We start from the raw sequence: 19,703 nt of genomic DNA, 5'->3' as shown, positions 1-19,703 counted from the left end.
CCCAAGTAAGTTATTACACTGACTTTTTCTATTTTCTCGCAGTTGCAATTTGAATTTGTCCTGCAATTCCAATCATGCGAAATTAATTGTGCAGTGAAGTTCATTTTGCCAGTTGTATTTTGCAAGTTAAAATTTACGTATTTAGTTTTTGAGACATTCAGACCGAGTTTGTTTGACTGGAACCAATTTGTTACTTTCAAAAGATCAGCATTCACGATGGTTTTCATTTGTTCGGCTGTGTCTGTAGAGAAAATTAGTACTGTATCATCTGCAAAAGTATTTATTTTACTGTTTAGTTTAAGATTGCAGAAGTCATTGATATAAATATTAAATAAAATTGGTCCCAAGACAGATCCTTGTGATATACCGCAGTCTACTGTTTTGGAGCTGCTATAGCTGTTGCTTATTTTTACAATTTGTGATCTTACATTTAACTAATTTTTGAACCAGTTTAGGGCAGTACCTTGTATTCCTATGACTTCTAATTTTTTTATTAAAATTTCATTTGATACAGAGTCAAAAGCTTTGTGTATATCTAGAAATTGTGTATATCTAGAAATAGTAAACTTGTATTCAAGTAGCTAAATTGAAAAATATAGAATATCATTTGTAAAATGAATGTTGTATTTGTATGATTAAATGTACATAAATTCCTAAATATATAGTTTTAAATGGTCAGTACAGGTAACCCTCGGTTAACGTGGTACTTATACAACGCAGTTTCAATATAACGCAATCTGCAAATTGTAGTAACCCTTGTTCAACGCGGTACTTATACAACGTGGTTTTGACAAAAACACAGTCTAGAAATTGTAGTGATCGTTTATCTTTTCATATAGTGCAGCTTAAAAATCAAATTTTATCTTCGTTAAATTTGTGTCTGCCCGTATCGCACAGGTAGTTATAAGTAACAAATTTATATTAGGGGAAACGCCATTTAGCTCACATGTACGTCAATTATATACCGTATAAAGTGTTTATTGTTGAAAATTGTCTTCGTTTTCTGCCAGGAAAGCGCATTAAAAATCATAAGTGTGTTATCTCAAGCTGAGCACTTTATTTTTTGGTGAGTTACATACATAATTAATACATAATGCTTTTTTATGTAAAAAAATTATTTTTATAGTAATGGCCACAAATTGCATTGAAAGGGAAAAAATGAATATTGAAAAGAAAATTCGTCTCGAAGAAAATTTCTCTCGAAGAAAAAAAATTAAAATCATGGATTGGAGAAAAACCAGTTGTTGTAAAGCCTTTGAATTTAAATGAATCAACAATTCAAACAATCAAACACAATGAACATAAAATTCGAGAAAGTGTTTATTGATGGGTCAATGGTAAGTGCAAAGCTCGTTGCTCGTGTAGGCAATTTTCTAAGAGAAAAATGAAGAAATCTCTAATGATTTGGAAAGAAGATGCACTCAAAAGAAAATTCCTTTGGATGGAAATCTTATTAAACAAAAAACCCTCAACGTTTATAAACATTTATAATGCAGACCAAGTGTTCAATGCTGATTAATCCGGGTTATATTGGAAAAAAATGCCAAAATGCACCTATATTTCGAAAAATGAAAGATCAGCTCCTGGATTCAAAGTTTCCAAAGACAAAATTACTCTACTGTTTTGTAGTAATGCATCAGGTGATTACAGGACAAAACTAATGTTTATTAACCGATCCTCAAATCCTCGTGCTATGAAAGATTAAAATATGCACTTATTTTTATTTTGCCTAAAACATTTATGCATTACGTGCAATGAAGCTTAATTACAATTTGTAATATTTATAATTTTATACTATGTATTTGCATCATAGTTTATGTGTTTTCTTAACTTGCATGAATTACCTGAATTAAATAAAAATATTTTTTTCTTGGATAGGTCATTGTTGTTTATATAATTTTTTTTTTTAAAAAACCGATTTCGGAACTTAACCCTACTTTTTGTATGTGATCTGAGTCTCGCATAATGTGATTTATATAATACGCCATTTCTATGGAACCTAACATCCGTGTTATATGAGGGTTATCTGTAATTCATTATTCCGATAATCAGATTTCAATCACATCTCTCACTCCCTGAATGATAACAAGAGCAAGTGTGAATTTCAAGACCAGTATTCGCCCCTGAATCTAAGCAAATAACATTTTGAAATTTAAACATTAATTCTGGATTTTCTGTTTTCATAATTTCATACTCTTCTGATTCTTCCTTATGTCTCACATTATACTTTTGCATGTTGTTATTTTGTGTGCTTTATGTATGTTTTTGTCAGTCCTTTGTCTTTTGCTTGTATATAATTACCCACCATTTCCTTAATTCTGTTTCTTTCCCTGCCATTTCCTTTATCTTTTCAGTAGTTTCTTTTATTTTATTTTCTGCAATTTTTTTTGTTTATTTCTCGCAATTTCCTTTGTTTTGGTTTGTGTGATTTATGTGAAATCTATGCTCAGTGGTCAAAATGTGACCGAATCATACCTTATAAAGGGGGATAATAACTTCCCTATCCTTACTTGTTAGCATATATTTCAACATCCAAGTAATACTTTGGATGTTGAAATATATGCTAACATCCAAGTAATACTTTGGATATTGAAATATTAGCTATTTTACCAAACTTTTGCAATATACCCTCTGAACTTCAACTTTCTGTCCACCATTATCCCCCAAGTCCCTAGCCTCATCAGTTTCTTGCAATCCAGTATCATCATTATAATACAGTGCATGTAACCTTTTCAAAGTGGAGTGCATAACCATACATTTTGCAACATTAAATTGACAATAATTATCCTTTGCCTACAATGCCAATTTATTTAAATCATCTTGCAGAATAGCTACATCACCTTTGCTTTCCCCAGTTTTGCATTATCAGCAAACAGTTGAATATCTCCTCTTAAATCTTTCCTATATCTTTGATATACAAATTAAAGAGTAGTGGTCCTAGTACAGAACCCTGAGGTACTCTACTAGTTACCCTCATTCTCCAAATTCCATGCCACCATATACTACTTTCAGGCATGTGTGTCTGTCAACCCCCATCCATGCTTCATATCCATTCACATTTGCTTCAACTTTTCTAATATGTGGTATTCTGACAAGATGCCTTTGCAAAATCTAGTAGTATCATAATGATGGTACTGGATTACAAAAAACTAATGAAACTAGGGACTTGGGGATAATGGGATAATTTGCACTCATTGTGCTAATCTGCTGATGCATGACCTCTACATCTTTGTGTGGAACAACGCAACCCTTGTCTGTAACAGAAACCAGCAGTATATTTTGACCTGTTGTCCTCCATCTCACATGAGACAGCCTCAAATGAACCCATCATCACTAGACCTAAAATCCTCTTTAAGTTCTAATTTTGTTGGTTGTAGTTCTTCAGCTATCATCGGCAATACCCCACTTTTTGTCCTATTCTCTCTATCCTCCCAGAAAATACAGTACCCTTTACATTCTATCCCTGTAACTATATCATTTTCTGTCAACCAGGTCTCACTAATGCCTATAATTTTTGGCCAAGTTAAGCTGACCAATGCCAAAAATTCTCTCCCTTATTCCTGATACTTCTGGCATTCGTATACATGCATTTGAATTATCCTTGTGTAATGCCATTATCAACCTATTTGAATCAGAAACCTGTGAAATCTCATACAGAAATGATGATGCAATCATCATCATTTCTGTACACATACTCATTTATCCCAGAGGTGGCAGACTTAGGGTAAATGCTTGATTGCATTCACCCTAATATCTCTGATTTCCCTGGTTTTGCACTTCCAAACTCTCACTAAACAACACTTTCTCCAAACATCTAACTCCAAAACCATTTAAATGTGGTCTCTCAGGTATATACAAGTTCTTTTGTCCATCAAATTCACTAATGGGTCAATGTTCTCATTGACCCATTAGCAATTATGGCCCTTTAATTTAATTTTATTTCAAATCACTTAATTTTAATTTTGTCCTTAATTGTATTCTTATTTTTATTTTGTAACCATATGCTAGATGGTTTTCTGGTATGTGGCTCAGCTCTGTAAACAGGATTAACATTCTTTGTTCTTGCTTCACCTTGTGATTATGTTGATACACTGATGGCAATGATGAAAAATATTATTTATCATCATTGTATAATAATAAATAATATTTATTCTTGTGAATACGTGTGTATCCACACTTTATTAGTGCAGGGAAAAAAAAAAAACTTTTAATTTCTGTTTGCTGTCTGAGAGTTACTGTGTTTTCCAAATACATTTCTTTTCTTCTGATGATTGCTATGTGAATTATTCTTTTATGAGATGCTGTGTTGCTACCATAGATGAGCCATCCAAATCCTTGGGACTTTCAGACTGTCATTTTTGTTGAAACTTGGTTGGTTGATAAGCATTTTACAGACTTCCTTGAATTTACCTTATATAAATCATGTTTTGGTCGGGTGTAAGGATTGGATGCCTTTCCATTCACTCTGGTGGTATGTTTCAAGTGCATGGTCAGAAAGATCTGCTTGATCAGGACAAAGCTACTTGATGTGTCATTTAAGTTCTTATTTCTGTTTTAGGATTGTATGACCTGTTTCCCCATGTAGGGTATGTTACAGGTGCAGTGGATCTGATATATACCTGGATGGGCAAGGTCGTCTGCGGATGACCTAGGTACTAGTCTTGGTGTTGTGCTTAGAAGAGCAGCCACCATACTGCGATCTATTGAGACTCATCCTCTGACTAGAGGATTTGGCGCCACCCAAGACAGTAATAATAAGTCTATTTATACACTAGTAGGCTTTGGGCTAGTAGTAAGATAGTTAAGTGAGTATATAAGCTAGGATAATAGGGAAGCAATAGGACAATGAAATCTACTAGAAAAAGAAAGTGCATAGTTAGACTGGCCCAATCCATGGTTGGTCCTGACCTGGCATTCGCTAGTTTACAAACAATCTGGCAATAATCTTAGCAATACAGGTCTGCGTAATTATAAATATATAGTAGTAAGTATGACTAATAGTCATACCGTGGTAAATGCATGATCTTGAACACCTTTAGGTTCATGTACCACAAGAGCATTAAGAAATGAATGTCTTTAGGTTCTTAATGTGGGATGCTGACTAAATGCTTCTAAGTCAGAATCCCATTTAGCCACTACAACGATACCATTTGTGCCTCATATGTTGAAAGGCAGTGCTAGCCAGAGTTGCTTTTATACTATTATGATGTGATCACTCTGGCCCACTAGATTGGAAGCATCAAAGTAGCCATTGAGATTATGCAACTGTCCTATGCTGAAACTCATCTTCTAAAAGGGATCTTTAGAAGAGCTTATTATCCTTTTTCTTTTCATTTGTAGTTTTAATATTGTATTTTTTTGGTGTATTGTCTTTTTTAAATAATTCTCATGTGGCTATGGCTTTACTATAATGTTTTTTTTATTTTTTTTTATTTTTGCGAATGAATTCTATGTATCATTTTCTTGTTGCAGCCATGTTTTATAAATGTTTATCTAGTTATTTCAAATTTATTTCTCAGAGCCTGTCATAAAACAAATTGTTTAGATTATGAGGCAGTGTGGTGTAATGTGGAGGTTGACAGAAAGACATATTTAGTTTGATGTTGCTGTAGGCCCAGGAATGTGGAGAGTGGTGATGAAGAAATGTATAAACAACTTGGATTAGTAAACAAAGGAAGAGTAATTATTATAGGTGATTTTAATTATGGCAGTATAGATTGGAATAAAGAGATAGCATTTGGGAATAAGTAAAATGAATTTATTGAGTTCTTGAGAGATAACTATCTCAGGCAACATGTAAAGGAGGGCACGCAAGGATCGAGAGTTTTAGATCTGATAATTTCATCATAGGATGTAATTGTGAGAGGGGTTTCACGCTTTCCTCCAGTTGGTGAAAGTGATCATGAAAAAGCTGATCATATGCAGACTTTTGTGAGAAAAGGGTATATGTGGAATTATAAGACTGGGGATTATGACAAGCTTAGGAGACAGCTAAGAGCTATAGCACGGAAGGAGGAGTTGAGCAGTAAGGAAATAAATGCTGCTTGGGAACTGACAAAGAAATATATAACAGCATCAATGTGTGAATATATTCCAAAAGTCAAATGGCTGAATAAGGTAGGTATAAAATGGATGAATGAGGGTGTTGGATCAGGAATGAGGCCTGTCGTTACTAGACAGACTTTCATTCAGGATCCAACAAGAACAGAGCCTAAATCAAAAGACACCTGTACTGCTGGTGCAAATTGTACTATAAATAAAAAGAGGGGGGGGGGGTAAAGTGTATCATGTAAATATTAAACGAGTGCATATCTGTTTACCCAAAGAGGGAAAAACACTATAGGTTATGTTGTATGTGATGTGTCAAGGAAAAAGGATATATGAATTTGTAGTGAGGCGACATATATGACAACCAACCCAAGAATAGGCTGTGTGAAACAGTGCATACTTCAGTGGTGACTAAGAGCCCTGAGGTCATGACCTTGGCAAACTCATTAGTGATCCTTACAAGCAAGGTTCGCGAAAAGAGACAAATGTGGACAATTCTCTGGGAGGAGCTCTCTCACGTGTTCAAGTGCAATGTCATCAAAACGACCATGACTGAAAGCTGCAGTACAATAGGAGTTGGTGGCCAGAAAAAAAAAGGAGCTAGTAGAGGGAACGTGAAGGAGAAAAAAAAAAGGGGAGATGTGATCGAAGCACGGAGGGCAGGAAGCGTTGGCCGTAGAACAAAGGGGTGCCAATGCGGATGGTCGGATGAAGTCCGACAAAAACCTCTAAGTGCAGACCGACAAAGAAGCTCAGGACCAAGTGGAATCTCAACCGCAATGTCCTTCTAGAAGGGTTCATAAGTCCTGGAGATGTATGGTGAAAAATTCCCAGGGAATTGAGGGATGCTTAAGGAAAAAAATTTGATCTTGGAAAAATTTTTTTCTAGAAAGGGGGGGAACTTTGTTACATCCTGAATGAAGAACCTTTAAAAGGAAACAATTCATTCAGGATTTAACAAGTCAGAAAAATCTGCTGAGAAAAAACTTGTACTCGAGCAGAAGAAATAAAGTACTAACTGTAAACAGAAATAGAGTTACCTCCTTTTAGTAGAATTGTAATACCATGTAAAGAACTTTGTGTATAAATTAGTATTATATGAATGCATCATGTATACAATGAATGGGTAAATTAGATGTAAACAATAGTCCAAAGGTCATGGGCGGGCCTGAGGCATTGGCAATCTCGGAAAGTGACGCACATTCGTTTCCCGGTTGACGCTGCTAGAGATCTCGCAATGTGCCAAAATTTCTGCGGACGAAGAAAGTTGCGGGCTGGAAAAAAAATCGCAAAAAAAGAGGGCACTTTCACAGCTAGTAACAGGGTGCTAAAAAGGGGGGAAGTGAAGGGAGAATAAAAAGGGTTTGCACCCCTTTCTCAAGGCTTTTTTTGCCTATTTTGCTGGATGATGATTCGACTTCTCCCGTAGACCAGAAGTTCCTGATGGTGTTTCTTGGTGATAGTATGATATCAGACGGTGCTCCTTTCCCTTCAATGTCTTTATTTCTGCCAGTAATAAAGCGTGAGATGTCAGCATATGTTGTCTTCACTCCTGAAAGTTCCGACAGATTAATATCGCGGACGTATCCTGTAGAAACGAGGATGGCTCAAAACAGATCGAGAATAGACGATGAAAAAATGCCAGGTGCAGAGCATAGCTTAATCTGATGACCATAGTGACCCACCACGTGGATGCAGGCTTATGGAAGTATCGAGAGGTAATTCAAACAAAGGAGGACAGTTCAGACGGACCTGGAGATCCTGCCCCCAAGAAATGGTAAAGTACAGATTTTGTTGTATAATTACCCAGTCAGTAAAAGGGAAAGATCATTGTAGTGTAATAATTGAGTATGGACAGTATTTAAGAACTTTAAGTGATTATTTAGCAGTGGCTAATGTCCATAAGACAAATTGTCTGGAATAATTATAGATGATTGTGACGAGTTTAATGTGCAAGACTAACATAGTAGGTAGAATATTGATTAGAAGTGTATAATGTGTATATTATGTGTGTTTAATCTCTAACTTAAAAGAAGGATTTATTGTTCATGCATTAGAGTATTAATCAGTTTGATTTTGCATGTCATTGAACTAATTGAAAGTGAGATTGATCTAAGTGTATATGTCTTTAAATTCCAATAAATATGTTTTTTCTTCTATACCTGAGTTTGCCTATAATATGAATCAAAACTACCACTCATTAATCTGAACCATAGTGGGGGGGGGATTGAAGGAAAGGTATAACATGTTGTTATAGAGGTTATGACTGCAAATCAGAATTTATTTAGCCACAGTAAAGCGTTTAATTTATGAGTTTAAGCACTAAATTTATTCACCTATGTGCACCAAAAAGTCTGGAAAAGTCTCCCTGAATAAGAGTCCCCTCTATTCTAAGATATTGGCTGGCGCAGCTTTAAAAAATAAATTTGTCAATATCTGAAGAGGGGACCCAGAAAGAAATTAGAGGATTCATTTCTTTTAGCAAAGAATATCCTTTAACAGTCAGGGTATGCACGTGAGTAAAATTAGGAATCGGCTAGAGATTTAGAATTTGCTTTCCTTATAGAATGAACACACAAGAAGTGATAGAGATATTCGAGTCAGGGAAATTTTGTAAGTCTTGTAGTCATTGTAGAGAGGTAAATTCATAAAGAAAGTAAATCATTATAGGAAAAGTAACGACATAACAATGGCGCAGATGACAATATTTAACACAATCTTGTCCTGTTTGAAATTGTCATGTATTACCATGTAGAGTGTTTGAAGTTTGAAATAACAATTAACTGATTGAATGATTTATGTTCTATGTGTCCTAATCTTGTTAAAATTAAACTTTGTGTTTCTTGTTAAATCCTGGTCACTGAATTGTGTTTGAGAACAACATTGCCACTCACCAACACACAAACTGTGACAAAAGGGGAAGAGTATCTAAATAAATTTAGTAAGGCTAAGAGAGGGCATGACTGCAAAGTCTTTTGTCACAATTCTCATCACATCATCCAAATCCTTTAAGCCTGATTTCGCGTACAGTGTCTCCTGATGTATAATACAATGGAAACAGATTAGGGGATGACCAACGTATTCTGTAAATTGTTTGATAAAACCGACATTACGGACATATTAGGCGTGCCATCAGTTGTAATCGAAAATATTTTCGATAAATCTATCTGTTTCTCACAGAACATTTTAACAACACAGTCGCATATGTCTTTACATGTCAGCGTAAATTTTCTAACTTTATCAATTCCTCGTGCATAGAATCACCATGAACATATCTTGCAATAGCCAATCGAGTTGATGACGTAATATCTGTAGTTTCGTCGAGACAAATGGAAAAACAATGGCATGAGTTCAAGTCTTGTTGTATTTAATTTTCTATACTAGCATTCATTGATATAACTGTCTTTAATAGTATTCCTACTTAATGGTAACTCTTTCATGTGCTTTACAATAGCTTCCTTATTATCAAAGTCCTCAAATAAAAATGGTGTACACTTAACGAAAGCTTTTTTAATATAATCACCATCACTAAGTGGTTTCCCATGTTCAACAATAGTATGTGAAATACTGTAACTTGCGGCTGCTAAATTTGAAGGTCCTGAAACAAATTTAATTAAAGTCTCTGTGATTCTGCCAGTTTTAGATGTTGCGATATGTATTCTTTGCATTCTTCAAAAGTTTTTTCTAGGAGCCATTTGTGCTTAGTTTCAAAATGTCTTCTTACGTTCCAGGTTCTACTCACAGATAGCTCGCCACACAATTTACAGAGAACTTTATCGCCTCTATCAATAGTTCAGTCCAGGCATCTTGGAAATTTCTTCCACTTCCTTTCTGTGATAATTTTAGTTTTTTTATTAGTGCTAGCTGCCATTGTAAAAGGGTTCACAAATTAAATAAGAGCACAATTATATACGCAGTAATTAAGCAGTAATAATTAATAAGAATTAACAATTACTGGATATGAATTATACACCAGCAACTCAAATTACTTAACTGGATGCAAGACTACCCCTAATTCTTTCAGCAGGGTTGCCAGATTTATTACCGGTACATTCGTTGCAACCTTGTTACATTTTACTCTCTATCATGCTACTAAATAGCAGCTATTTAGTAGGTTTTTTTGCGACGTCATTGTAAGTTGTTACTATTTGCATTATTATCAAAATTTACTGAATTTATTGCAACTATAAAATGTTTTCATTATTTACTCAGATAAATTCAATATTTAATGCTGCGAATTATATTTTCTGTTAAAGTGGTTTTAAATATGTTTAAAACTTGTATTACTCAGTCGAGAGACTTGGAATGCATGCATGAACAAATTTCACACAGAAGTCAAATGAAAACTTTAAGTTTATAATATATAAAGCACGTTTTTATAAGTGTTTATAATATCATATGACTATGCAGAAATTATAATGATTAAGAAAGAAAATGTAAACTTAAAACGCTCGTTGTTTATAGGCTAGTTATAAAATAGAAATAGGCTAACTATAAAATATAATTCTTTCAATGAACCGAAACCTACCTACGCCTTAACTGAAAGTGATCTTACACGATTTATAGCAGTTTTTTCATCAGAATACCAATATCTTTCAACATCCAAGGTATGTCACCTGAAACCTTGAAGTGTGTCAGTGCTGACACGCATGTCATAGGTTCGCCATCACTGTACTAGAGGGATAGGGTAGGATATTGAAGTTCGAGGTTTAGAGGTGCAGGAGGAGAGTGTGTTCCAAATACTGAGTACTCTGGATGTCAGTAAAGCTGTGGGACTGAATGGTATTTCACCACTAGTTTTAACAGAATGTACTAAAGAACTGACAGCTCCTTTGACCTGGCTTTTCAATGAAAGTCTGGCTACAGGAAAGGTGCCCAGGGAATGAAAGGAAGGTAAGATAGTGCCATTGCATAAGGGGGGGTAGCAGACTGGAAGCGTCTAATTATAGGCCAGTTTGTGTGTCATCAGTAGTTAAGATCTTGGAGGTTTAATTAGGGACCGTATACAGCATTGCGCAGATGAGGGTAATGTTATCTGTGAGAGTCAACATGGATTTGTTAAGGGATGCTCTTCTTTTAGTAATATGCTAGCCTTTTATAATAAAGTTACAAGGGCAGTAGATGAGGAAAGGCATATACTGCCATTTTCTTGGATTTAGCGAAGACATTTGACAAGGTGCCACATGATAAGCTGATATTGAAGTTGCAGCACATGGGTTTGGATCCCATATGTGCTTTGCATTATGGGATACTAAGGCAGTTGATCAGAACTTATACCACCTTTACCACAAGTTGCCCCAGTCCTGAAAATACTTAAGGCGCAAACTTTGTTTGCTTACACTGGATAAAGGATTAAACCAAATATATAATTTAAAGTTCAGTTTATTTTAAAAAATTGGTTAATAACCTGAATAATGCTAGATTTTGTTAGATTTTTGCTAGATTTTGAAGGATAATGATCACTCATAAACAAAGGAGCAGAAGGATATGCAATCATACTCTTACATTACTTAAAAAATAATTATACTATTGGGAGCCACAGAATAGATGGAACAGTAGACCACAGAAACAAAGACAATGAGTATGAGAGAAAGATTTCAGTGGTAGAGGATTGTAGAAGGATAAACCATACAAAGGCCTATCAAAATGTTCTTTTGTCCCTTTAGCAGTACAAGTTAGTCATTGCTAACATTGTAATCTGTGAAATCCTTTTCTTCATTACTCACATTTATCCCAACACAGATTTTGAAACAATTTTGGATGCTGCATTATTGCAATCACACAAATGATTTTGCTCCAGCTTCTTGTAGTGAAAATCATTAATCTCTGAGGTGAGAATTCATTTTTAGGAAGAAGTTGCATTGGGGTGGGATTTATTTGAAAGGATATTGCAAACATATAGCATTGTGTTTGATAAGTATGACTGACACAAATAATAATCTGCATGTTGTAATCAGCCCAGTGGTCCTTGGTGTGATAAGCCCTTTGTGGTGTTGTATTATAATAATAATATGTTAAAGTATTGTTATACCAGAATAACTAATTACTTGACACCCATGGGACTGGTTTCTTCCATTGTATGAAATTTCTTAGTCCAGTTATCATATTATAGACCTAGTTAGTCTTTCACGAAGAAATTTGTGATAGACAACAATACCTTAAAATTAAAAAAAAAAAATGGTATAATCTCTAAGGTTCTCTCAGAAAGCCTTCAAAAAGCTTACAAATTTGAAAATAAGTGCATCAACTGGAGTGATATTTCCATGTTCTTTTTATTATATTATCACAATTTATTTGTCATTTCCTGGGTTTAACTGAAATTACATAAAATTGACCTCTCACTGCTAATCTTACAAGATACTGCATAAATATTTGTATAATAAAATCACAGAATTATGCAATCAGCACAGTTGTTGTTTCTTAAATATTGACAAATGTTCAGTTAAAAAATGTGGCAAATCATTAATATTTATAGGATTAGGAAAAAAAATTCAGTCTGCCTTTTGATTGAAACGATCTGGATTTGAATCCCATCAAGGTGTGAAGATTCTCTATAAGGACATTTTTTTTTAGCTGAAAGTTAACTGGTCCATATGTATGTGATTTCTCTCAGAAAAACTTTAATGCTCCCCCTCCTTGGGAGGGAAAAAAACTGCATAGTTGAAAAATACAGCAGACTATGCAGATTGGATTGAGTACTCATTCTTGGCAAAATATAGTTTATAATGGTCAGGTTACTCACCAGTGGAACTTGAGTCCAGGGAAGGGTACAGAAAACTGCTATACAATAGAATAATTCAAGAAATAAAGTAAAATTTCTTTTATTCACTCTTATGCATTATAATGGTTCACGAGCAATTAGCAAGAGAAAAGGAACTATCATAGTTCATAATGAATAACATAAAATTCAGAGAATACTGTATTAAAATGTATAAAGTGACTTTGGAAACAATTGTGGAGCATAAATTAAACACGAACCTCATAAAAGACATGTCCCACGGAATGCTACATTTCTGTATAGTCCTCAAATTATGTCATTTGGATTTCTCTTATTCTCATAACAATGATAACTCACTTTTTCTTTTTCCCAAACTCTCCTTCATTCCCATTAGTTTTACCAAAACTGATAAGAATGAAGGATCTCATGAAATTGAAAAATTACCAATCCAATCTCTTCAGCTGTGACCAGGTAAATTAAATTTACCTGGTCAGAGCTGAAAAGCAAAAACTACACTACTCACATTCAATATGAGTAGTGTAGGCCACTCTGCAGTAGCATTGCTGTTTCTACAATAATTTTTGGCATAATTTATTACCAATTTATTTAATTCATGATGCCATGTTCCAGTAAGTAAAGGGAAGATTTTGATTAAAGTATACATTAAGTAGTTTTCAGAAATACAGTGCTTTATATTTAGTTTTGTAAAATATTTATTTTCTCTGTTATAGCATGAAGAAACAAAGCAGAGCAACAATTTCTTTCCAGAAGTGAATGAAAATCAAATTGATAATACTGATGCTCTTGTGTCTCCACAATATACAAAAAACAATCTTCATCAAATGGAAATATCACATTTCTTAAACAACTCATCTACAGATAAGGATATATGTGAAACAGAACATAATAGGGAAGCAGTATTTTCTGATAATTCTATAGATAATAAAAATACTAAATATTTAGAAGATAGACCGCAAAATTATATTGAACAGTATCTATTGGAAGACATGCCAACTGCTGTTGAAGAGATGTGTGTTAAGGAAGATAGACATGTGCATAAAGAAAATGAAGTAATTGCTCTTGATACAGAAAAAGTAAATGATTATGTGGAAGCATTCACAAAACCTAATTCTCTTTCTGAGAACTTTAATGAAACTGAGTCACCAGCCACCGTTGAGATGTTACATTCAAAGTCAAGTAATTTGTATTTCCCTCCATCCTTCACAACAGCTGCAGTGCCTTTTTTGATAAAAACAGAAAAATGTAAATTGGAAACTTTAATCCAAGTTCCATACAACTTAAACTCTCTCCAAATATCTAATTTTGAGGAAAGTTTAAACTCAAAATTTGATAAAACTAACTGCACACAACAACTTGATGAAAATGAGACAGAAAATATTGTAAAAGATGCCATACCTCATGAGTTTATGTATGCTCAGGAAGAAAATTTGGCAAAATCAGAACTTTGTATAAGTAAAGAAATAAATAATCTAGGTATACAGGAATTATCAGGGTACTTACCAGATGATGCAGAAATTCCTGGTAAAATTCTTGATGATAGTAAATTTGATTTTTTAAAACAACCAGCAAGTATCTTGAAGAAAAAAGGGATAGGAGATAGAAGAGAACTGCAAGGAATATTGAAAGCATATAGTGATGAGGAAAAATCATGTAGGCACCCACATCCTATATTAAAGATGAGAGGGAATTCAGAAGAAAGAGCAAATATTTGTAGACAATCAGAACTTCATTCTATTTTGAAAAAAGCAACAAGTGAAGATGAAAGAAGTAACAGTCCTGAAATCCGTCCCATCCTAAAAAATTCAAGTACAGATGATGATATGCCCATTAAGGCCACACCACGACCTATCCTAAAAAAGAAAACAAGCTTTAATGATGAAATTGTTTCAAAAACAGTGGACGGTGAACTGAAGCCAATTCTAAAAAAGAAAACTTCATCAGAAACACTTGATGAACAGCCAAAACCTATTCTCAAAACCAGAAGAAAGAGTGAAGGTAGTGGTGAAACTTCCATTAAACTGGCAATTGGAGGTCGGCCTCGTGCATATTCTGCAGATCATGGCATGAGGTCTATTTTAAAGACGAAATCAGACCAGTCTGGAGCTGACACATTTTCTGCTTATACATCAGATAGTGCACATTGATTGTAAATATCTTAACATTTCTAAATTTTTAATTAAATTTTTAAAGTTGCTTTTCTCATATGAAAAGCAGAATACGTGCTCTTTCAATGGACAACTCCAGAACAGTTTCTGTGGAAATTTGTAATACGTTTTTCTTTTTGCACATAGAATTCAGAGAAAGACTTTATTTTATATTGGTATGCTTCATTTTTTCACACACACACACACACACAAAAAAAGTTGGAAGGTAACCTCTGGCCAAAGTTTATTCTAAAAACATTTTGAAGCTCTAAAAATGATAGCAACTTTGCAAATTATCTCAGTTTATCCAGCAACAGTTTACTGTTCATAAGTAAGTACTTTATTTTATCAAAATTATTTCTAATAAAGTAACTTTAATAATTTTTTTTTTGATAATTTCAAGAATTTGCTACTAGATCTTATTTAGTTTATTGCAACAAATTTAGTGAAATAATTGTGGTGGTCTAGTGCAAGAAATTCAATGGCTTGTGTTAAATATTCAAATGTGTGCTCTTGTATCACAACAAATATTTTTTGTATCGCAACTCTGCATGCAAAAAACCTGCTTCACACTCCTTTGTTCACACCCTCCTTATACCGGTTCCAGGGATAACCCCTTGTTCCTCCCTTATTTCCCACCGTTTTCTGTGAAACATCTTCAACATTGATCCTATAACAACCCTTTACTACCTTGTAGGACTCTGTCATATCACCCCCTCTTCCTCCTATCCACCAGACTGTAAATTGTATCTTCTCAACCTTTCCTCATATTTGACATTCCAGAGATCAGAAACTACCTTAGTCAGTTGCCTCTGGACCCTTTCTAACATTACTTACTTCGTCCTTTTGAAAACCAGGTGATCAAATCTGTGCACAGTAGTCCATGTGCAGCCTAATCAGAGCTTTATACAATGGAACAAGAATCTCCTTACTTCTACAAGTCAATGTCTTCTGCATCATTCCCAGAATTTTTTGTTTGTCCTCACAATTTTAGATCCTTATCCACCATCACCCCAAGATCTCTTATTTTCTCCACCTTCAACAATATATCCCCACCAAGGATAAATTCTTCATCCCATCTTTGTTTCCCAAAATTTAAAACCTTACATTTTGCAACATTGAACTGGCATCCCCACTCCTTTGCCTATTCACTAAGTCTATTCAAGTCTTCTTGCAGGTCAACATCATCCCAACTTTGCATCAACTGCATAAGTTGGGATGTTGTCAGTTGAATAAATTCATATGGAATAAGAGAGAAATTAGTCGGAACACTAAATTAGCTGTATGCTAATACAGTGTTCAAACCAGTTTTAACTTATGGATCTGAGAGCTGGGTGAGAACTAAAACACTTGACCAAAGACTAGAGACCGCAGATATAAGAGTCCTGAGAAAGATTAGAGGCATGAACAGATGGCATCAATGGCAATATCATATTAAAAACGAGGATATTAGGAGAGAACTTGACATTGTCGGCAATCAGGAATGCATTAGCAGAGCTAATCTCAGGTGGTATGGTCACTTAAACAGAATGGGCGAGGAAAGATTAGCAAAACAAGTGTTCAATAGTTATTTTCTTAATCATCTGTGTTCATATCAAACCGTGAAATCTATTACAAAAAGTGTTCTCTGCCAGGTTGGCAGGAAAAAAAACCCAGAGGAAGACCAAGATATAGGTGGATTGATACGGTAGAAAGTGCCTTAGACGATAGAAATATAAGATCTGATAATGTTGGAGTTTTGACAAATAACAGAATGATTTGGAGGAAGATTGTAGATAGGAAGTTAGTAATCATGTAAATTTTTCATGTAGTACTATCATATCCTATACACCCCTTGAGGGTACATGTCAGGAATTTGATGATGATGATGAAAACCAGCACAAATGATTAGTATCTAAGTATGCAAGAAACCAGCATTGCAATTATAATACTGAGCTTAATTTGGAATATCCCAAACTTTCCTAGTTTTGGGAGATATTAGTTCATTTTCTTCATTAATTAATTTTTTTATATGTGTAATTCTGATGTGTATCAGAATCAATTGGTCTGTCTTATTGATAGTCCAGTGGGATTTGTAGCAGATCCACACTAACTATTATTTATGCAATGAATATCATCTTTCCTTAAAGTCGTTCAGCAACAGAGCGCTCATGATTGCCTCTGGCTTCCTATTCCATTTGTTTACTACTCTTCAAGTGAGAAATCTTGTCCTCTTAACCACACTCTTACACAACTTCAGGAATTACTCCTTGTTCTCTCTAGTCCAGTCATGCTGGAAAATTTCTTTAGCTTCTACTCCATAAAATGCCTTTAATAATGTTATCTGTCATATTCTGTATTTTATATTTTTTTTGCTATACCTTAACATACAACCTTTAGCCTATCTTCATAGAGTACATTCCACAAATGTCACCATTTTGATCACTAGCCTCTGAATCCTTCCCATCACTTCCACATCCTAAGGAATCTAGTTGACTTAATCTATTCACAATAATCCAGATGTAGTAATATCATTGTTAAGAAACACAATAACAAGAAAGGAAAAGGAAGCTATTATCCCTGATTATAAAGTGGAAGAATTCATCTTGCACTATGTGGAAGATAATGGTCTACTTGCTAATCTTCTCTCAATCTGTGAGAAAATAAGGAATGAATTGTGCACTTTGATTTTTTTTTTTTGCCAGTATCAATTTTTGCTTCACAGGAGTGTTGGTTAGTATCAACAAATAATTAAACCACATAAATTTCTTCAGTTTTCAAACTATAGTGGTGCGTACAGCTTACATCTCACTAAAACAGTGTATCATATTAAGGGATAGTAGATTCAGTGACCTTTTTTTATTGAGGTCTTGCTGTTTATTATATAAGTTAATGATATCAGAAAGGGTTTGGATATTGGGGAGTGGGGTTATCCATTTTTTTGCTGATTATACTGAGGTGAGAAGATGAGACTTCATATATTGTCATATATTGTCCTTCTCACCTTAGCATCAACAGCTAACTAGATATCCCCAGTGCCTTTAAATTATTGCAGTCATCATTAACATGCAAATTAAATGGCAGTGGATCAAATGTCCATGGAAAACTACTATAAGTTTTCATTTTACTAGATTCTACTTCTTTGTATATATACTTTTCTTGTCTGCTCATCCAACCAGCCAGCCTGGTTGTACGAGCGGTTAGCGTATCTGCTTTCCAGCCAAAAGGCTGTGGGTTCGAATCCCACCGTGGACATGGATGTTTGTGATTGTCTGTGAAAATAGTAGTGGTGGTAGTAGACAGTTACTGACACTGATGTAATTGCGGTTAGTTGTAGTTGGTGGAGACAGAGAATTAAATGGCATATTAAATGGCAGTGGATCAAATGTCCATGGAAAACTACTATAAGTTTTCATTTTACTAGATTCTACTTCTTTGTATATATACTTTTCTTGTCTGCTCATCCAACCAGCCAGCCTGGTTGTACGAGCGGTTAGCGTATCTGCTTTCCAGCCAAAAGGCTGTGGGTTCGAATCCCACCATGGACATGGATGTTTGTGATTGTCTGTGAAAATAGTAGTGGTGATAGAAGACAGTTACTGACGCTGATGTAATTGCGGTTAGTTGTAGTTGGTATAGACAGAGAATTGTAGAGTACTCCCCCCCCCCAATAAGTCTTTGGACTCCCTGGAGGTGTCACGTAATAATAATAATAATATCTGACCCCTGATGGTGGATGTCTCATTATCTTCTAACTGTACAACTAATGCCAGGGTTCCAAAGGCTCTATCCATTCATCCATCATCTTCCTTCTGTATATAAATGATCTACTCAAGCTGACTGAAAATCCAGTGCACTGGTTTGCTGATGACAGCACATTGCACTCCTCCTTTTCATTTGAAAAACATTGTAAAACACAAATCACCATAGCCTGCAGAACTTTAACCTCTGCTACCCTAAATTCTGATCTTCAGAATATTCATTAGTGCATTTGGATAACAATGTCTACTTCAATGATTAGAAATGCAGAAAATAAAATTTAAAAAAAAAAAAAGAAAATAAAAAAGAAAGTAATGCAGAACACAGCTTTGCATTATTTTCTGCAAAAAAAGAACCCTTTTTTTTCTCAGTCTTATGCTTGACAATACCAAAATCTCTATTCAAAATGAGATTTGTCTTGAGATAACTCTAACCTCAAATCTCTCTCTCTTGGCACAAACATAGTACAAATGTTGCCTCCCCTGCATCCAAAAAATGACGTTATTTTTCTTTCACTCCAGGCATTACTTTAACCTCCAAATACTCTTAACCCTATACAAATCACAAATTTGCTTGACCATTGAATACTACTCTCACATCTGGGGTGATGTCCCTAAGAGCTCCTAAAAATACTGGATTCTATACAGAAAAGGGCAGTTAGATTGATTGATAACCTCTTCTCTCACTAATGCACTCTACTCACTTTCACATAGGCATTCAGTTTATTGCATGCATTCCTATGTTTGTGGAATTCATCAGAATTGGCATCAATAATTCCCTTATACTCTCTCAAATCCATCCAAATACATATAGCAGCAAATCAACACCTTCTCACAGTTCAACTTCAAACCCATAGAACAAATTTCTGCTCCTCATTATTCATCTCTTCCATGCTGCTCTCTGGAACATTGTCCCACAATATGTGTTTCCCAAGGAATGCATCCACAACTTTTCAAGTCAGAGGTGGACAATTCTTTCATTTTGTCCATCCATGATTCTAGTGTACTATAGGTTGATCAACTTCTCATGGATGG

The 19,703-nt window shown here is 34.7% G+C and overlaps 1 protein-coding gene across 5 annotated transcripts in view; it reads left to right on the top strand.

Annotated features, from left to right (window-relative positions):
- LOC150104990 (uncharacterized) overlaps window positions 1–19,703 on the top strand; it is a 231,805-nt gene that overhangs the window by 203,693 nt on the left and 8,409 nt on the right. For all 5 annotated transcript variants that reach the window (XM_090395446.1, XM_090395450.1, XM_090395449.1 and 2 more), the window contains exon 8: window positions 13,498–15,262. In XM_090395446.1, the coding sequence (XP_090251572.1) occupies window positions 13,498–14,931 (1,434 nt within the window). In that variant the 3' untranslated portion in view covers window positions 14,932–15,262. The remainder of the gene's footprint in view (window positions 1–13,497; window positions 15,263–19,703) is intronic.

This window comes from Typopeltis vanoorti, chromosome 7 (genome assembly GCF_054136105.1).
Source record: "Typopeltis vanoorti isolate ZY-2024b chromosome 7, IOZ_Tvanoo_1.0, whole genome shotgun sequence".
NCBI lineage: Eukaryota > Metazoa > Arthropoda > Arachnida > Uropygi > Thelyphonidae > Typopeltis > Typopeltis vanoorti.
The sequence above is the reverse complement of the archived record's forward strand: the minus strand, read 5'-3'. Positions and strand labels throughout refer to the sequence as shown.